General features: G+C 43.6%; 1 protein-coding gene across 6 annotated transcripts in view; it reads left to right on the top strand.

Moving 5' to 3' along the window:
* Positions 1 to 17723, top strand: part of TBC1D1 (TBC1 domain family member 1) — a 1125494-nt gene that overhangs the window by 549857 nt on the left and 557914 nt on the right. For all 6 annotated transcript variants that reach the window (XM_086963988.1, XM_086963987.1, XM_086963991.1 and 3 more), the window contains one exon: positions 9508 to 10032. In XM_086963988.1, the coding sequence (XP_086820114.1) occupies positions 9508 to 10032 (525 nt within the window). The remainder of the gene's footprint in view (positions 1 to 9507; positions 10033 to 17723) is intronic.

Here is a 17723-nt window from a genome sequence, read left to right as displayed (position 1 = left end):
GGACCCCGCAGATGATGTCAATGGCTTCGGATCCGAAGGGTGGGAAGCGGACGATCTGGGTTCTGCCGGAGAGGAATGCTCCTGTTAGTACTGGGGGTCTCTAGTTGGCAGAGGTAGGTACCACTGTCCAAATAGGGACCCTTGCTTCTAGTCAGGGTAAGGAGGAAACACTCTTAGATAACCTCTGCTCACCCTCTGGGTAGCTTGGCACGAGCAGTCAAGGCTTATCAAAGGCAATGTGTAAAGTATTTGTACCAACACTCACAGTAACACAGTGAAACCACCACAAACTGACTCCACAACAGTTTAGAAAAATAAAGGTATTTAATCTAAACTACACAAGACCAAAACGACAAAAATCCAACATATACAGTTCAAGAATATGGTTTCAAAAGAGTTCTTAAAGTTGCGATAAAAAAATTCACAGTTGCGTGAAAAGTTCACAGTTGCGTCACGTTTAGCCAACAGTACATTTAGATGCGACAAAGTTCCAAAACAGAAACTGGTGCTGTGGAAAACAAGCGATGTGTCACTCTTGAGACCTTGGGGAGGCGATGCGACAGCCCCGCTGGATGTAGCCAGCGTGATGCGGTGACTCCGGTCTGTATGGGGAGGGATGCGACCTTGTATGGATTCCGGTGCGGAGGTTCCATAGTGAAAGAAGCTTGCAAAGGCACGATGCGATGATCTTTGGAGTTGCGACGATCTCCGGGGCGACGATGCGCGGACCAGCGGTGATCTTCCTCTCGCAGCTCCTCGATACGATGGCTCTGCGACGACACTCGAAGCGACGTGATGCTGTCCACAAGCAAGCAGTGCGACAATCTCACCCAGCGACGACAGGCTCTGTGACAACACTCGCAGCGATGGTAATCTTCCCGCAACGGTCTGGTGCGTCCCGCAAACGAAGGATGCAACAACTCTGGCAACAGGCGCTGCGACGATCTCGGCCTTCATAGTGGTGGGAATTTCCTTGCACTGTCGAGGATGCGCTCCGCAAGCGAGCGATGCGACAAAACTTGCAGAAAGTCTTTAAAAGCTTGGTTTCCAGCTTCCCAACACAGGTACAACTTCCAGAGGCACCACAACTGGTCCAAGCACTCTAGGAAGGACAGAACTCTCTCAGCAGAGTTCAGGGAAGCTGGGGGTGAAGTCCTTTTGTTCCTGAGACTTCTTAACAGGGAGCCAGCTCTTCTCGGGCCCTTGGGGATTCCTTCAAGCAAGGGGACACAGCACCAAAAGCAAAGTCCTTCCCCTCTCCTTGGCAGCAAAGCAGCAGCAGGTCAGTCCAGCAGAGCAACGGCAGGACAGGCTTCTTCCTTCAGTTTCCGCTTTCTCCTTGGCAGAGGTTCTTTCTTGATTCCAGGATGATTTAATTTTCGGTAGTCAGGGGTCCTGTACTTATACCCCTAAAAGTCTTTGATCCCTTTATGCAGGAGGGCTCTGAGCCTGGTCTGAACCAGTTCTGGGTGTTACTTGAGCACTTTGTTTTCCTGGCCTCTCCTTTCCTTTCAGAGAGAGGGGCAGGGTCGTCAGCCGACCAGCAGGAGGTGGAGCCAGCACTGTGGAAGGCAGGCACAGCCCTATTCAGGCCCAGGTGCTACCCCCTCCCACTACTCTAGATGCAGATGGAGCTATTCAGCCCAGGGATGGCCCACTCCGCCTCTGGGAGCCACCCAGCCCCTGTCGCTCACAAACCAGACAGTCAATTCACAAACAGGCCAAGGGACACAGAAGGGTCAGACAAGAGAACAGCAACTTTCTAAAAGTGCTGTTCTCAAACACAGGATTTAAAAACAACCTTTCCTAAAAGATGTGTTTATTAAATTCTGAGTTCAGGGATACCAGACGCGTATGTCATATCTTATGGGAAGATATGCGGGTAACCACTGTAGCCAGCATCTCCCATGATAGCCTATGGGGCAAGATAGCCTTACAATAGTGAAAAACGAAAATGGCTGTAATTCACTACCAGAGCATGTCATCCGCACAAGTACATGCTCTACCTTTCACATACACTGCACCCTGCCCAAGGGGGTACCTTGGGCCTTCCATAGGGGTGACCAATGTGTACAGAAAAGGAAGGGTTAGGCCTGGCTAGTGGGGACACTGACCAGGAGGACATGGCAGTTGACAGACTGCACACAGGCACTGTGGTGGCAGGCCTGAGACACCATTTTAGGCACTGTGGTGGCAGGCCTGAGACACCACCTACTCATGTGGGTGGCACAATCAGTGCTGCAGGCCCACTAGTAGCATTTGTTATCACCAGCCCTGGCACACTCAGTGCACTTTACTAGGGACGTCTGGTTGACACAAATATGCAAATCATAGATAACCAATCATAATAATAATGTACACAGGGAGCACTTGCACTTTGATACTGGACAGCAGTGGCAAAGTGCCCAAAGCATCTAAACCAGCAAAAACGGAATCCAGCACAGCATCAAAAATACAGGGGGAAGAAGCAAAAAGATAGGGGGAAACCACACCAAAGATGCCAGGTCTAACAGTTCTTTTCCAGATAATTAAAAATAATCCTGTTATTTAAACATATTTTCCCTTTTAATGGTTGTAAAATTGCAATACCAGCGCCAGATTTAATGGTATTCAATTAATCTACCTTGAAACTACATAACACAGATTTAACACTAATTATAGTAAGAATATGTGACCTACATGCATCACTGGATGTGAACAGCAAGCGCTTAACCTGTTGAAACAAAGCGCTCACACCATCCATCCATAACACACTGCTTCCACGATATATTCTTTGCTAAAATAGTTTAAATAACTCCATGCAATTCTTTTAAATGGACTTCCCAAACACTGTGCACAAATAGTTGCAAAAATATGCTGAATTCTATGAAGAGTAATCACAATTGTTAATCATCCATTGAACCAACAAAGGAAGAAAGCACCGATGAGGGTGTGGGGGAGGGGGATAAATTCCCATCGCCAGCATCCTGCAGAAATCCATAATCTGAATGTTTCATAAAGGATCTCAAGAAAGTACATATTCATATTCAATTACACCTTTTCAAACAATCTGGGACCCCCAATCTGGTCCGGTCGTAAGTAAAACACTAGCAATACCAAGTGCGAAGATAAATACTTTAAACATGCCTATTTCAAAGTGGAATACTTTGCTAAAACATTGATTTAAGGCTGAAAAGGAATGATTACAAGAAAAATAAAGTGCTGCAATAATGACGCAAAATGTCAGTTTTATGACGCAAAATCTAAATTTTTGCACCACAGAATTTACAAATCAATGCCGCAATAACCTTGGTAGTCTGATTTAGGCCATAATCTAGCTAGGTTTAGAGGGTTGAAGCAGGGCCTTTGTTTTTGTGGCAGCCAAAGATAACTTATTAAACAGTGTATAATAGAAAGATTGTTCATTTTAATTTTTACGAATAAAAATTATGCAGCAAATATTTAAAATAAATAATTATTCTGCTTTTTTTACATGGATCGAAATGTATCACCTTTCATTGTTTGAGGAGATTGCCTCTTGTGCTCTGTGAGGAGACATTTAGAAAGAGGTGTATAGTCAGACTTCAAATTGTTGTAAATGTAAATGTGTTTGTATTTATATAGCGCCTTCTACCCAGAGGTCTCATAGCACCGTATTCATACCGCTGTGGAACCCTTCCTGGCTTTCCTGTGAGATGTCCACTCCTGGGCACCCCCAAGGTGAAGCCAGGCATCCAAGCACTGCTGGGGCAGTTGTGGAGATTAAGCAAGCTATTGCCCAGAGTCACAGAGTGGGACCCATGATTTGACTAGGCACGAGGCAAGAATTATCAGGTCCGGGGAGATTGAGTCCAAGAGCCGCCGAGGCGGGAATTGAACCCTGGTCCCGGGCCAGACCTCTGCATCAGGGTCTGCCGCTCTAACTATTGAGCCACACTTCTCTTGTTTCTTCCCCCTCCTCTACCTTCCACACAAAATGTTGTTGCAGATATGTTTTCCATCTGCCATCCCTCCACAGCGAATGAACCTGGTGCCCTACTTGCGGTGAATGTCTGGAGCGCAAGAGGGGTTTCTGCTTTTTGCATCACTGATGCGGCCATACTCGGTCCCCTGGCACCCCATCCTGTTTATTAAGCATGCATGATTTTAAACACCAACCTGATTGAATTGCTACAATTTTCTCTTGAGCTGGGAGTTTGCTGTTGATATACTATCAACACAATAGCACTTTCCTACATTCGCTCTTAATTCGGTACAATGTCACTGTAACTGCATTATCAGAAAATACCTATGGGGACTAAATACTTTTTAAATGCCCAAGCAGCCCTCCTTTCTAAAATTGGATAGTCTTTAGAGAACGCCTTTTTATCGCTTGTTTAATCTTGGTAGCATAGTGTGTATTTCTGAAAGCTAAAAGCTGTCTTGAATGTCTAAGAGCAAGATCTATTTTGCCACACTGGATGGAAAGTCGATGTAATATCACCCTCCGGGGGGGACCTACCTGGTGTGCATGAATACGAGCTGGCTACTGTTTTATTTTCCAGGACCCATGCCAGGAACCTTGATGCTTCTCGAGCTGCAAACTGCAATTTCGTGGTATTTAGTGATGCTATTTTGTGATGCAAATATTATTCATTTCTCTGTGCCCCAATATAAAAATGAAGTGCATATTTGCAGATGACCACTAAAGACCACAGATATCGCAATCAATTACGTTGATGTTTTGAAGTATAAAAATACATTGAAACCACAGATAATGATAACTCCGTTTTGAGAACCCATAAAATGAAAGTCCAAATAAGGAAAGGAAGAGTTTGGTCAAAAATGATCGATATTCACTCCAAGAACAGTTAAAAATATATTTTAAAAAGCCATTGTGGGTCCTTGCTAGCGAACATCGTTTTAATTTCAAAGCAGAAAGAAAATGATAAGGAGACCAAAGAATAGGTCAGCATGCATTGTCAGGGTTAGAAAAAGGAATGAGGATACTAATGGGGTCACACAAATGTATAAAAGAAGCAATTTGTCAGGGAGTATACAGTAATATAAAAAAATGTACTAGGAAGAAGCGGGCAATATCCCATCAAAAAAAGAGGCCAGAAGAAAAAGGAATGTGGGAAAGAAAAAAAGACATAAGCTTACAGGTTTGGGTGGTGTTGGACCTGGCTCTCTGTGCAGGGTCAACCCCAACCCTTTTGCCTTTACCCTCCACTTTTTGCTGAATTTGTTTTTGCTGGCCTTGGGACTCTGTGCAATATACCACTGCTAACCAGTGCTAAAGTGCTTGTGCTCTCGCTTCTAAACATGTTAGAATTGGCTTACACTCAATCGGCATATTTCATTTTGCTTGCAAGTCTCCAGAAAAATGATTCTACATGTACCCAAGGCATAATTAAATGCTACAAGTGGACCTGTAGTGCTGATTGCCACCCACTTAAGTAGCCCTTTAAACATCTCTCAGGCCTGCTATTGCGGCATGTGTGTGCAGTTTTAAACTGTCATTTCGACCTGGCTGCCAGGCCCAAACCTTCTTTTTTTAAATGTATACACATCACCCCTTGGGTTGGTCCTGGACAGCCCAAAGGGCAGTGTATTTAAAAGGCGGATATGTACTTTTCAGTTTTACATATACCGGTAGTGAAAAACTCCTAAAGTCATTTTTCAATCCTGCAAGGTCTACCTCTCCCGTAGGATAACATTGGAGTTACCTTATTACATTAAATAAGCTGTAATCTCCAAATGGGAACAGGTGACCTGTTAATATTTGGTGTCCATATAATTGTAATGAAAGATCCTCTCCTATGGTAAAGCTGGATTTTAAATTATAATTCTGAAAATGTAACTTTTAGAAAGTTGGAGTTTTCCCATCTTAGCCATTTAGTGCTGTAGCCTGTTTCCGGGTCATATGACTGGGTGTAGCTGAAAGTTGGGATTTGTGTATTTTTCCTAGACAGCCACACACAATAGAGGGCTTAGGTGTGCCTGGATGGGCCATCAATAGCGGGATCTGAGAGCAGAGCTGAGCTCAGCCCTGCATACACTTAAATAGGATGTGTCCTGCCTGCCCACAATGGTGGGCATACCCCCAGTGGTTAGTCTGGAGCCTGAGCGGAGAATGCAGGATGCTAGGAGACTTCACAAGGAAACCTGTAGAAGCTTCTCCCACTTCTAAGTCAGAGCTGGGTATAAATGTTGGACCTCCGACACCAACTCTTTAGTGCACTTCTGGACCTTAAGATAGTCGGCCAGGAAGAAGTACTGCTGTGCTGCTGAAAGGACTGTCACTCTGCTGGACTGTGACTCTGAAGGACTGCCACCCTGCTGTTCTCTTGCCTGGGTGAGAAGGACTGCACATGCATATGTTGAACCCAGGAACTCAGTGTATCCAAGAGCTAGTCGGCTGGCCTCCTGACTAGAGCCTCAGGGAAGGAAGGCTCCAACAACCTTAAACCCAGCATCAAGACTCTGCCATCTGCGAGTCCTACCCTGCCAAGTGGTGCTAACCCAGTCCTGGAACCTTGAAGGTGGGCCTCTGATCTGTGGTTGAACCCCGAACTTAACGGAGTCATTGCCTCTGCTGTGAGGGTCTCCTGGCGCAAGGACCCTGCATCGAACTTGCAGCCCACATCAGAACTGCTGGCTATGCAAAGCTTTCCCAATTAAGGCCGTTTCAATGCAAATCTCTCGTTGAAGGCAGCCTCAATGACGATGCAGGTTCGTGTGTCGCAGCCTCACAGCTCCTTGGAACTGATTCATCGCACAATGCACCCAAAAGGATGGACTTCGCATTGCATGCCAGCGTCGACGTGACCTTCGACAATGATGCAGAACCTCGCATCACAGCTTTACAGCACCTCTGAACCAATGCATCGTCTTAACTACGCATGCATCCTTGGCGAGGGATTTCACAACTCTCCACAACTAGGATTTAAGGTACTCTTGTTCAGCAGGTTCCTGTAGCCAGCCCGCTCTCCATCATGGTTTGCCTGAACTTGTGGTTTTGTTTTGGTCCGGTGCTACAAGAGGTCCACAGCTTTGCACTTTTTGGCAGAATTTCCATTGAACTTTTTGAACCTGCATAACTCCTGTTCTACGGTTTGTATTTTTGATGATTGGGCTTGTTTTATGTATAAAAAATTGCACTATATTTCTAAACTGTTGTGGAATCCTTCTGTTGTGTGTTTTCACTGTGTTACAGTTTGAAGTGTTGAACAGATACTTTACACATTGCCTCTGAGTGCTCTGTGCCAAGCTAGCTGAGGGTTGAGCACAGGTTAATTTAGGGTTTGCTTGGGACTTCATCATGACACGGATTGTGGTTCTTGCTTGAGCAGGGTTACATCAGCCTCAACAAGAAACCTAATTTCTTTACCGGTGGTACATACTGGAACAGCTATTCCAAAGATAACCAATTTTGAACTTTAATTACATTTATACCTTAAAACAAGCACTGGCAAAGTCAATAGGTCTCGGCTCTAACAAGCTGAGCTACTGGCTTTATCATTTTTTTTGTTGCATTCATGCAAATGTGCCACGATGTATGTTCAGACATGGTTTCCAATCATGTAATGGGGTTTCCATTAAAGAAAATTTCCATTCCAGGATGGCTACAGACGTGCACCCAAGCATAGTGACACATGTGCTTGCTCATCCGTTGTAATGCAGGCAACAGTTTTTTATTTACCAGTCTAACATGGCAGATAGCCATGTTAGATTTGAAAATTAACCACAAAAGAAGATAAAAATTGTTCAAAGTGAGAAGATAATTTGAGCCACCCTCGTGGCCGCCCCTTCCAGCCGCTCGACCTTGGTTAAAGAAATATAAAAATAAACTTGTAATGAGGAGAGGGCAGGCAACACCAGGCCCTAGGTGGGGGGGAATGAAAGAGTGGGTGGCTTACATCTTTTTGCAGCTGCCTAACAGTTTTAAAAAGCAAAATAGAAAAAGTTAATAAAGAAATATGCAGAGTGTTGGGGAGTTAAGTTAGAATGTGTGGGGAGGGTTTTTTAAGAGGTCCAAAAGAAGGAAACTCAAAATATATATTTGTTTAAAACCACTTACCTCTTCACGGCCTCCGTCTTTCCTCAGTTGTCTCACTTCTTTTCCTGGCTCCAAGTCCCGGAAGCAGGAACCCCCTAAGCCAAGCACTGCGCTGCTGTCACCAGCGTTACAGCAGTGTTGTGATTGGTCTGAGCTCTGTGGGTCAGCGCTCAGACAGGGAGTTGAAGCTTGTACATGTTCTCTAGCAAGGCTGTGCAATACAGCCAGGTGGAGGACCAGGTCAGCGTGCAGGACTGTTTGGCCGCCCAAGACGGCCGGCTAAACGACATGCACACTTACTGTGCACAAACCACTCCTCCTTTCTGTGATACCAACCACACCCCTCCCCAACCTGGCCCCGTAGCTATGAAAAATAAAATGATATATTTTTCTTTTTTCCACTGCTATGAGAGCAGTGGGGTGACGCTCTTCTGCCTCAACGGAGGAGCTGCCCCTGGGTTTCACAGCATCTATCAGACTCGAATGACCTACCTGAGGACAGAAGGGGACATATGAGATGGTGCAAAACACCAAAATAAATCAATACACACAAGCCTCTACAACCTCCCCCTTATTAATACTTACTTGCCTTTCTGTGGCACATGCTGTAATTGTGATGTGTACTGCAAGGTAGGTTTAACTTCAAGAAAGCCAGAGTAGAATGTTCAAAGTGAATACTCTACGAGCTGAAGCAACTAATTGTGTAAGTTACAGATTCTCGCTTCTGAGGGTCTTCCATTTTTGCTTATAAGATAAAAAAAAAAATGGGAAAGATTATTCCATTTTAAGCAGACTTCTGGAGCATATCTGACTTGCAAAAGTCATAACTCCTCCTTTTAAACCTCCTTGAATAAATCCAAAGATTGCCGGGGACGAGATAACCCTCCTCTTCGGTATGCTCTGTGCCCACCCGCATTCCCCTCACTCTGACGTTAACCTCCGACAATATTTCAATCAATGTCATGACCAACAAAGGACACAGCCCCACATACAGAAGTCATTTTAAGAAACGAAATGTGGAAATAGGTAGTTCTTGTTGCAACGAATTTACTGGGTTCTAACATTTGAGAAATTGAACCCTATCAGAAAATAAGCAACTTACCTTGACGCTGCCTCACTCCAGAAATATTTAAGGAGATATCCCATTGAAATTTTTTCCAAACATGTGGGTCTCTGTTCTCCCTCCACAGAGAATGTTTTGCTTCACAAATTTGCAAGGATGCTATATTACTTTTGAATGAAGTAGTTAGTGTCTGAAAGTGTGGAATGATAAATGTGTGATGATATGTTAAAATGGACGTTCATTTGAATTCTACTTTTAATCTTTTTTAATGTGGATATCCAAGAGCCGCTGTGAACAGAGCATGTTATATTGCCTCTTCTATGATAAGTTAAGAAAAGGTTGCATGTCTTTATGCTGTGATACTTGTACGCTTGTGATCATCACTTTGGTATCCAACACTTAAGGCTGTGTTTGCTTTTTACAGGTACCCGAGATCATCAGTTCCATTCGCCAGGCTGGAAAAGTAGCTCGCCAAGAAGAATCCCAAGCTCGTCTCTCCGATGTTGATGATGCTTTTGCTAAAAAGTTTGAGGTGCTGTTCTGTGGACGAGTGACAGTGGCCCATAAGAAGCCCCCTCCAGCACTTATTGATGAGTGCATTGAAAAATTTAACCATGTCAGTAGTACCAAAAAAACTGATGACAATTTGGGTTCTCAAGAGGAAGAAACTGTCGGTGATCTGGGATTCTTGAAGCACACAACATTTCGATCCATGTTCCAGTCTCCTTTCAGTGAAGAAGATGATAATAAGCCATTCCGAAAATCCTCGTCTCAGCCTGGGCTACGAAGTTGGGCTTCAAAAAAGGCCTGGAAAGAAAGTGGCAGCAGTAGTCTTCCTGGCTCTTTTGAGGAGCAGGAAGTATCATTAGATCTCGAAACCCCAGCAACGCAGGGTCGGAATTTTGTACAGCCAACAGATATCGAAGGAAATCGAACTATGCTGTTTACGGTATGATTAAGCAATTGCCTTAGATACTTGATCATTCATATGCACCTGACTGTTTAAATTGCAAGGCTTTATTTAACCTCTTGCCACAAAACTCTGCAAAAAATATCTACTGTTTTTACTAAAACTATTTAGAGCCTGTTAAAAATCGTTTGTAGCGCTAAGTTTGTTGCATTGCGAATTCTGAACACTGTAGGACTTTAGTTATGGATATGGTCTTAACTAATTATAGCTTAGAATGTTGGGAAATCCATTAAAGATATTGGAGTGGCAAGGGGCCAATGATAGTTGGCATAGACCAGATCTGTTCCACCATTCCACTGTTTGGCCTATTGTTTCTCCTTGTTTAATTTAGAAAATGCTGCCATCGCTGGATGTAGTGTTCTAATATTATAGCCTATGTGTGTGTTCTCTACTGGTCTATTCAAAGCCCTCCCTCTTGCTATAGAGTCTTGCCTTCAGCTTGATCTTGCTTGTAACTGTGGTAGTCCATTAAAAAAACAGTGTAGCCATAGTATTGGGTGGTACCACTATATTAAAAAAGTCATTGATGTCTCAGTTGCATTCTAGACATCAAAAGATTAGCCGTAAAGAGATGTGACTGGTGACCTGTTACTGGAACAAATAAATCAAATATGTGTTTGTCCATTAACCCGGGAACGATTCAGCCCCAGTCACAGTTATAAGAAAGGATGATTTTTTTTTCCAGGTTTCAGCGGTTAATCTATAGCAATGCTTCTGCTGATAATGAACATTCAAAAGGATAAGCTGACAACAGTGATGAGCAAAGGTTGATGCTGACATTGCTCTTGTCATTATATTGCATGTTCAAATTTGTTCCATGGGAAAGAGTCATATGCACAAAACTGAGTTTGGAACAAGCCTCTTTGCTCCATTCCTTGTTACTGAAGGTGCCAAATGCAATCCCAGATGTTGTGTTAGGTTATTGGATTTGTAGAGCGCATGGCTGCCCCAGCGACAGGGCGTCCCAGCGCTAGATCCGCAGGTAATATCCGAAAAGGTGAGGAGATCACAGAAGAAGAATCAAGGGAATAGCCAGGTCTCAACTGCCCTACTAAAACCCTCATGATACTGTAGGTTTCTGGTAGTGCTAGGGACAGGATTCCAGAGAGATGTAGCCAAAACCTGGAACGATCGGCCACCCGCCCGAGCACTTCTAACACGGGGGTGCATAGCAGATGTTAGTACAAGGAGCGGAGGGTGTGTTCCGGTACATAGGGGATGAGAAGATTGGCTAGAATGGAAAGGGCTAGGCCATAGAAAATTTTGTGAGCGATTCACAGAGATTTGAATTTAATTGTTTTTTCCACCGGCAACCAGTGTAGTTTATGTATATATTTGGACCTAGGGCAAGACTTCGGAAGGCAAAGAGGGTATGGGCAGCGGCGTTTTGCACCCTCTGTAATTGATTTATGCCTGCATTATTGGCACCTAGGTAAAGAGAGTTACAGTAATCCAGTCTAGAAAGAATAGTAGACTGGTTTGGTGTGTTTCAGTGTCATTTAGAAAATGTTCTAAAAGCGTAACGTCCTTGGTTGAACAGAATACAATCATGAGAGAAGAGCAGTTTCTCAGAGATTCCAGGAGGTCATTCCAGAGGTTCGGACCGAGGTATGAAAATGAGCGACCTTCCCCACCCCCATACATGCTCGATGACTTCTCTGCACCTTATACAAGGACTGGTTAGATGACCGAATCAGGCAAGCAGGCTGATAAGGAACCACCAGATCTTGAATGTAGCGTGGCACTGTAACAAATCTAGTCTTGTGTATATAGCACGGCTTTGAATTGTATGTGTTTGTCTGCGGTCAGCCAGTGAAGCTCCCGAAGAAGATGGACACAGACGCGTACTTAGGAAGGCGGAAGAGCAGCCTGGCAGCGGCATTTTGAACCACTTGTAGGCACCAGATGACTGCCTTCTCGGCCTCCAAGTATAGGATGTTCCCGTAGTCGATACTGGACAAGATTAATGCTTGAGTCACAGTGTTCTGGGCAAAAAGTGGTATTATGTCTACGATCTTTCTTACCCATTTCAGAACTGCGAAACAGGTAGAAGCTACCCTGACTACCTGTGGCTTCATGGTAAGCTTCTCATCCAGCCAGAAGCTGAGGTTCTTTACGTTAGGTGGCACATCTGGGAGTCTACCCAGAGCCTCCGACCAATGGTGCTGACCCCATAGCTGGACATTTTTCGCCAGGACAATAACCTTCGTCTTCTTGCCATTGAGCTTAAGTGAGTTCTCGCCCATCCATGTGGAAATCAAGTTTAGTATAGGTGAGGGGTTCTGGTCTTGTTGCTCTGTGCTGGTGGCACAGCAAAGGTGATTTGTGTGTCATCTGCCTATGAGAACAAAGTTGAGCCACAGCTCTCAACAGGGCCGGACTGACCGTTGCGGGCACCAGGCAATCCCCCGGTGCGCTCTAAGGGTTACAGGGCCGTTTTTATCGGCCCTGTAACAAAATCGGCCGTAAACTGGCCCCGGCAAAGAGCTCGGCAGCACCCCCAACCCCTCCCCCCCTCTGGGGGGCCAGCCGAGCACTTTGCCAGGGCTGGTTTTGGTTCCCAGTCCGGCCCTGCGTACAGCATCGGGCTTAAGCCGACCCCTGGGGAATGCCTCAAACAAGTGTACATGGTTCTGACATAGCACTGCCTTAGAAGACATGAAATGAACGGTCTTCAAGAAAAAAGACATCCAGGTTAATGCAGTACCCTCCAAGTCCAGTGACGTTAGCCTTTCCAGGAGGTTGGAATGGGACTAGCAGTGCTTAATTTGTTAAAAAAAAATCCTGGGGTAAAAAGTTTTTCCTAAGTGGCGCAACTGGGTTTTGCAAATGCTGCCGTAGTTGAATTCAAGGCTGCTTAGTCTTGATTAGGCCTAGACAAAATATAAATTACTCTGATGTAATTTGCGTCATAATGGGATTTTTTGTTACACTTGCAAACATTCCTAAAAATCACGTCATTACGTCACATTGCCTAATGATGCTCCATTCAAGTTGCATCACACTTAAATAATGCGGAAAGCGAGAACACAAGCTGCTGCTGTTCACGAGTTTTTGGTGCTATATCTTTACAGTGAAAATATTTACATTTCACATAATCTAGGTAATTTCACATTTCTTCTGAAATTACACGTAATTGCATGAATGCACGTTTTCAGGCACACTGCACTTCCTGTCTCTTCTTTTTTGTCCCTGATTTCTATCTGTGCAATTATTTTTCTATCTTTCTCCTTCTCTTCCTCCTTTTCTCCTTTCTCTCTCTTGCTTTAGGCCAAAGTCTGAGGATCAAAAATAAGCCCTGTTCCCCAAAATAGAGTTCCTTAGCCCACCACCTAGAACTACCAGCACAAATTAAGAACTGCAGCCTGGAACTAGTCTGAAACTATGAGAAAGGGCACCTAGTCAACTAACGGTTGACTAAACGATTTTGAGAGCAGTGCCCTCATACTCCACACTGCAAGCCAAGTTTAACATTACTGCACATGCAAGCCAAGTTTAACATTACAAAAACAACAGTTGATGGACAGAATGCAGAACAATGTCATACATTCACCCCAGTACAGAGATCTGGGCCTAAATCCATCATTTATTTGCTCGCCATTCCAGTTTGAACCCAGCCATATGCAAATCAGTCTTGACCTGTGCCCCATGGAAACAGTCCAGCCCGAACTGCCAAGCCAGGTCCTCCCTGGACTGGAAACACGCATCCAAGGACCGGTTTCGGGCTTTCAGCCCTCATCAGCCTGGATAGCTTGATTCCAGTGGCAAGGAGAGCACAGAACTCACGTCTGAGCCAGAAACCGGTCCTAGGATGCTTGATTCCAGTCCAGGGAAGAAATGGCTTGGCAGTTCGGGCTGGACTGTGCCCATGAGGCACAGGGTCAAGGCTGATTTGCATATGGCCATTTCTGAACTGGGGTGGTGTGGAGTGCAAAAAAACAATGGATTTAGACCCAGATCTCTGTACTGGGGTGAATGTATGACATTGTTCTCCATTCTATCCATCAACTGTTGTTTTTGCTCAAGTTTAACATTAAGGCACATCACATGCAAGCCAAGTTTAACATTACGGCACATGGTTATAGGTGTGAACAAAACATATCGACTTTTTGGTTAAAGGATCAAAAATGACAAAGATTACAGTCAAAGCTGAAAATTACTCAGGCAATGGAGATTAGCCTCAAGATAAACTTGTGTTTCCTCGGTAGACGAAAATGGCAAACCAATCGATATCCTAACAACTCTATGTAAACAACGAATATTCTAAATGTCTAGAGGATCCCCTGAAACACTGCACAGTTAAGAGGGAGTGAACCTATGTTTACTTGTTAGACCTAGAGACATATGGCAGCCCCTGACTGCATACCTACTTCTGCACACAGCACATACTGTCTCCAATTCATAGCATTAATACGCTGAGATGACATTGCAGTGATGCTGCATGTGCAGCAGGAGTCCGGCTAGACTCTCAAGTATTCCCTACTCTGTCTCCTGAGGCTGCGCTACAACACTTCTTTGGCACTTTAACCCATGTCCAGATATGCTGCATGCTACTCAAACCATCACCCTCGCATCAACTTTTGCATTGCATACTGTTCTTACAGTACAATCCCACAGTTATGGAACCACTAATGTTCCTATATTTGTAAGCACAAATTGAAAATGTTTGCAAAAAAATAACTAGATTAAGCTAGTTTCTGTCAGACAGTAATAAGGCAAACTATCCCATTAAACACCCGCCACAGTCTTATCCAAAGAGGTGAGCATCTACAAACATACTGACACCCCTATTTTCGGGCACAGTCGAGGCACCATCCACCTCGTAAGGGATTAACTTTTCAGCACCACACCAAAGGTTAAAGACCTATTGTATGATTGGAGTATCTTACAATGGTCATTATGTCACTGATTATGCAGAACCGTTCCTCTATCGCTAACATTCCCTACAAGCTGCAAAAGGCCTGTGCTCACTATTTCATCACTGTATAAATTTCTAGGAATTGTCAGAGAATTCTAGGAATATTGCTGGAAAACTTCAGATGATTTCTAGGAGTATTTACATACACATCAATTGTGCATCTGGAAATGTACTGTCAAAGCAAATATGTGCACACACCATTCAAAAGGTTTAATTAACAAAAGAAAAATGAATTGTCTTGGAATCCCACAAAAAAACTGTATTCAAGCAAGTTCTGCAAACAGAGTCAAGGCACAAATATATAACATTTCAGATAAAAGCTTCCAATGAAGATGGCATGACTTTGTGAAACAAAGCAGGCACACTGGTATCGAGGGCTGAGATCAAGAGACATGAAGAAGACAGCGTTCAAGTGTAACAAGAATTACATTTTTTTGATGAAGCAGGCTATTCAACAGGGTCTTCTATGAAGAACTTGGAAGTGCAAGAAAGGCTTGAAATGCCATCGATGGGCAACTTCCTTTTCGGCTTGGTTAGCATCAACAAGAAAATATGGCTGCAGCTGTCCACTAAGGAAAACAGCAAGTCCCAGTTCACAATTCCCTTCCTCTTGCGCTATTGTTAGAACAAATGTAGACACATCAGCAGTGATTAAATGCTACACTTTCCAAAGACCCATAATCAGATTTCTAATCAAGGTCATTCTCATTATCCCGTGTTTGGAGGCAGCTGAGACATTGAATCAGTTGTTTCCAATACAGCAGATTCAGACCATCATTCAGGCGTAACTCAAGCAAAACTGGCAATATCATCGGGTAGAAGTAGAAAGAAGTGTTATTGGGCGTCCCATTATTATTTCATTGGCGTTCAATTTGGTCATTTTGGATAGGAGTAGCTGAATTGACCAGAGGGTCAACGTCAGGCAGCTTAAACCTGGTCTCAATACACATCTGTTTTCTTGTTCTTCAGAGTTTCATTAAACCTCTTTATTGCTCCTGAAAATGTGGGTTGATAACCACAATGGAAGTGTTGTTTGATTACTAAGGCCTTATTTAATTCTAGGACCACTGATGGTACAAAATGAGCACTCTGGCCATTCTCTGTCTGGAGAGGAAATCAAACCAATAATAACATCTCTGAGCAGGTTGTGGCTACAGTGATTGCATTGCCTCGAGCACATGTGTATGCCTCAGTTCATCCTCCAAAAAGCACACCAATACCAAAACATAAACAGAATAAAGATATTATGGTTTTTGAACGAAGTTGATGTGTACATGGATTAAGGGCTCTTATGGAGGTGGGTCGGCAGGAGAGTTCGTTTTGATGCTTCTTGCAGTACTGTGTGCTTGACAAGTGGCACAAGGATGATTATACTGCTGGGCAAAGGGGGAAAAGGGAGCACATCCCCCTGTGCTCCTTTCTGTGTTGAAGCACATCAGTGAGTATCTGTGGCTCAAATCATGCTGGCTCTGCTTATGTGGGCGAAACTTTGGTACAGTCTTTCAAGGTTTAGGAATAGCAGTTCTGGGGATACTGATTTCCCTTGCTTGTACCTCAATATTCTGTGTGAGACCTTTTGACAGTCCTGATTTAACCAAATAGGGTTTTTTTCTAATAAAAGTGATGCATTTATGTAATTCAACAAGATCCTTTAGGATCTTAGGGGTTAGTTAATCTGAGATCCATAGAAAGTGACTTAGGAATTTGGAGAAAAAGCAGCCTTTTTAGTGGTCTAATCGGGGAGAGGGCATTCATTCTAGACACTTCATTTGGTGCAGTTGAAGAGCACTGAGAAACTTGGGACTCCCTCAGAAGAAAGAAAACCTTGTTGTATCCTTGTTACAAAGCCTGGAACTAGAGTTCTCTCTTTATTTCTGAGACCTGGACCATTAAGATAATTCACATGGTCACAGCTTGGGGGAGGTGTATTGGAGAGATGAAAACGAGGTTTGGTTAAATGGGTGCTTACCATAACTTCTTTATGTGGCTCGTCTTCAAGAAACATAACTTTTGCTATACAACTGATGGATAATCCTGTATTATGTACGGAAGAGAAAACAAAGACACATTTAAAACGATATACTCAGTTCCACTAGGCCAATGGACATGGCATTGTAAACATATAGTCGTTCTCTGCCCCTTCCTCCAGGAACATCACGATAAAGAATACATTTTAATGATACTTAAGAACAGGACCGTAAAACTGTTTGATCTAACAATATTATACAAAACGCTGAAGGACATATTTTAACTCGAGCTGCACAGAAGGAGAAATGAGAAAGCATGTTTTTAAAGAGCAGCGTATAAGTAAGCAGATTTGAGGCCTAGTCATGTCAACTTTAAAATCTTTGTTATATTAAATGCATAGCATTTATAAGTATTGGAATGCAGCCATGTTAATTAAACACACATGATTTTGTAATTTTTAAATTCACTCCTACAACAGTTAGCACACAACCTACATCCTTAGCATGTTAAGACTAAAGAGTGGAATAACGTGATCAAGCAGAACAGACATGGCTTGAAATGCAGGTTTTCGGTTGGTACTTTCAGATAGACTCCATCTCTAGTACAGTACGCTCTACTTTCAAATGTACGCAACCGATCCCTCCCATTAATGATGGATTATACGTATGGTCCCTTATGATTCAGAGGGATTAAAGCATTCTCACAGCAGTTGACCCCCCTCCCTTTCAGGTTGTTCTCAAAGGTAAGGTATCAGTTTTGCAAAATCTGTGTGAATTCAAGTTGG

This window comes from Lissotriton vulgaris, chromosome 3_2, assembly GCF_964263255.1.
Source record: "Lissotriton vulgaris chromosome 3_2, aLisVul1.2, whole genome shotgun sequence".
NCBI classification, from domain to species: Eukaryota; Metazoa; Chordata; class Amphibia; order Caudata; family Salamandridae; genus Lissotriton; species Lissotriton vulgaris.
This window is presented reverse-complemented; position numbering and strand designations above follow the sequence as displayed.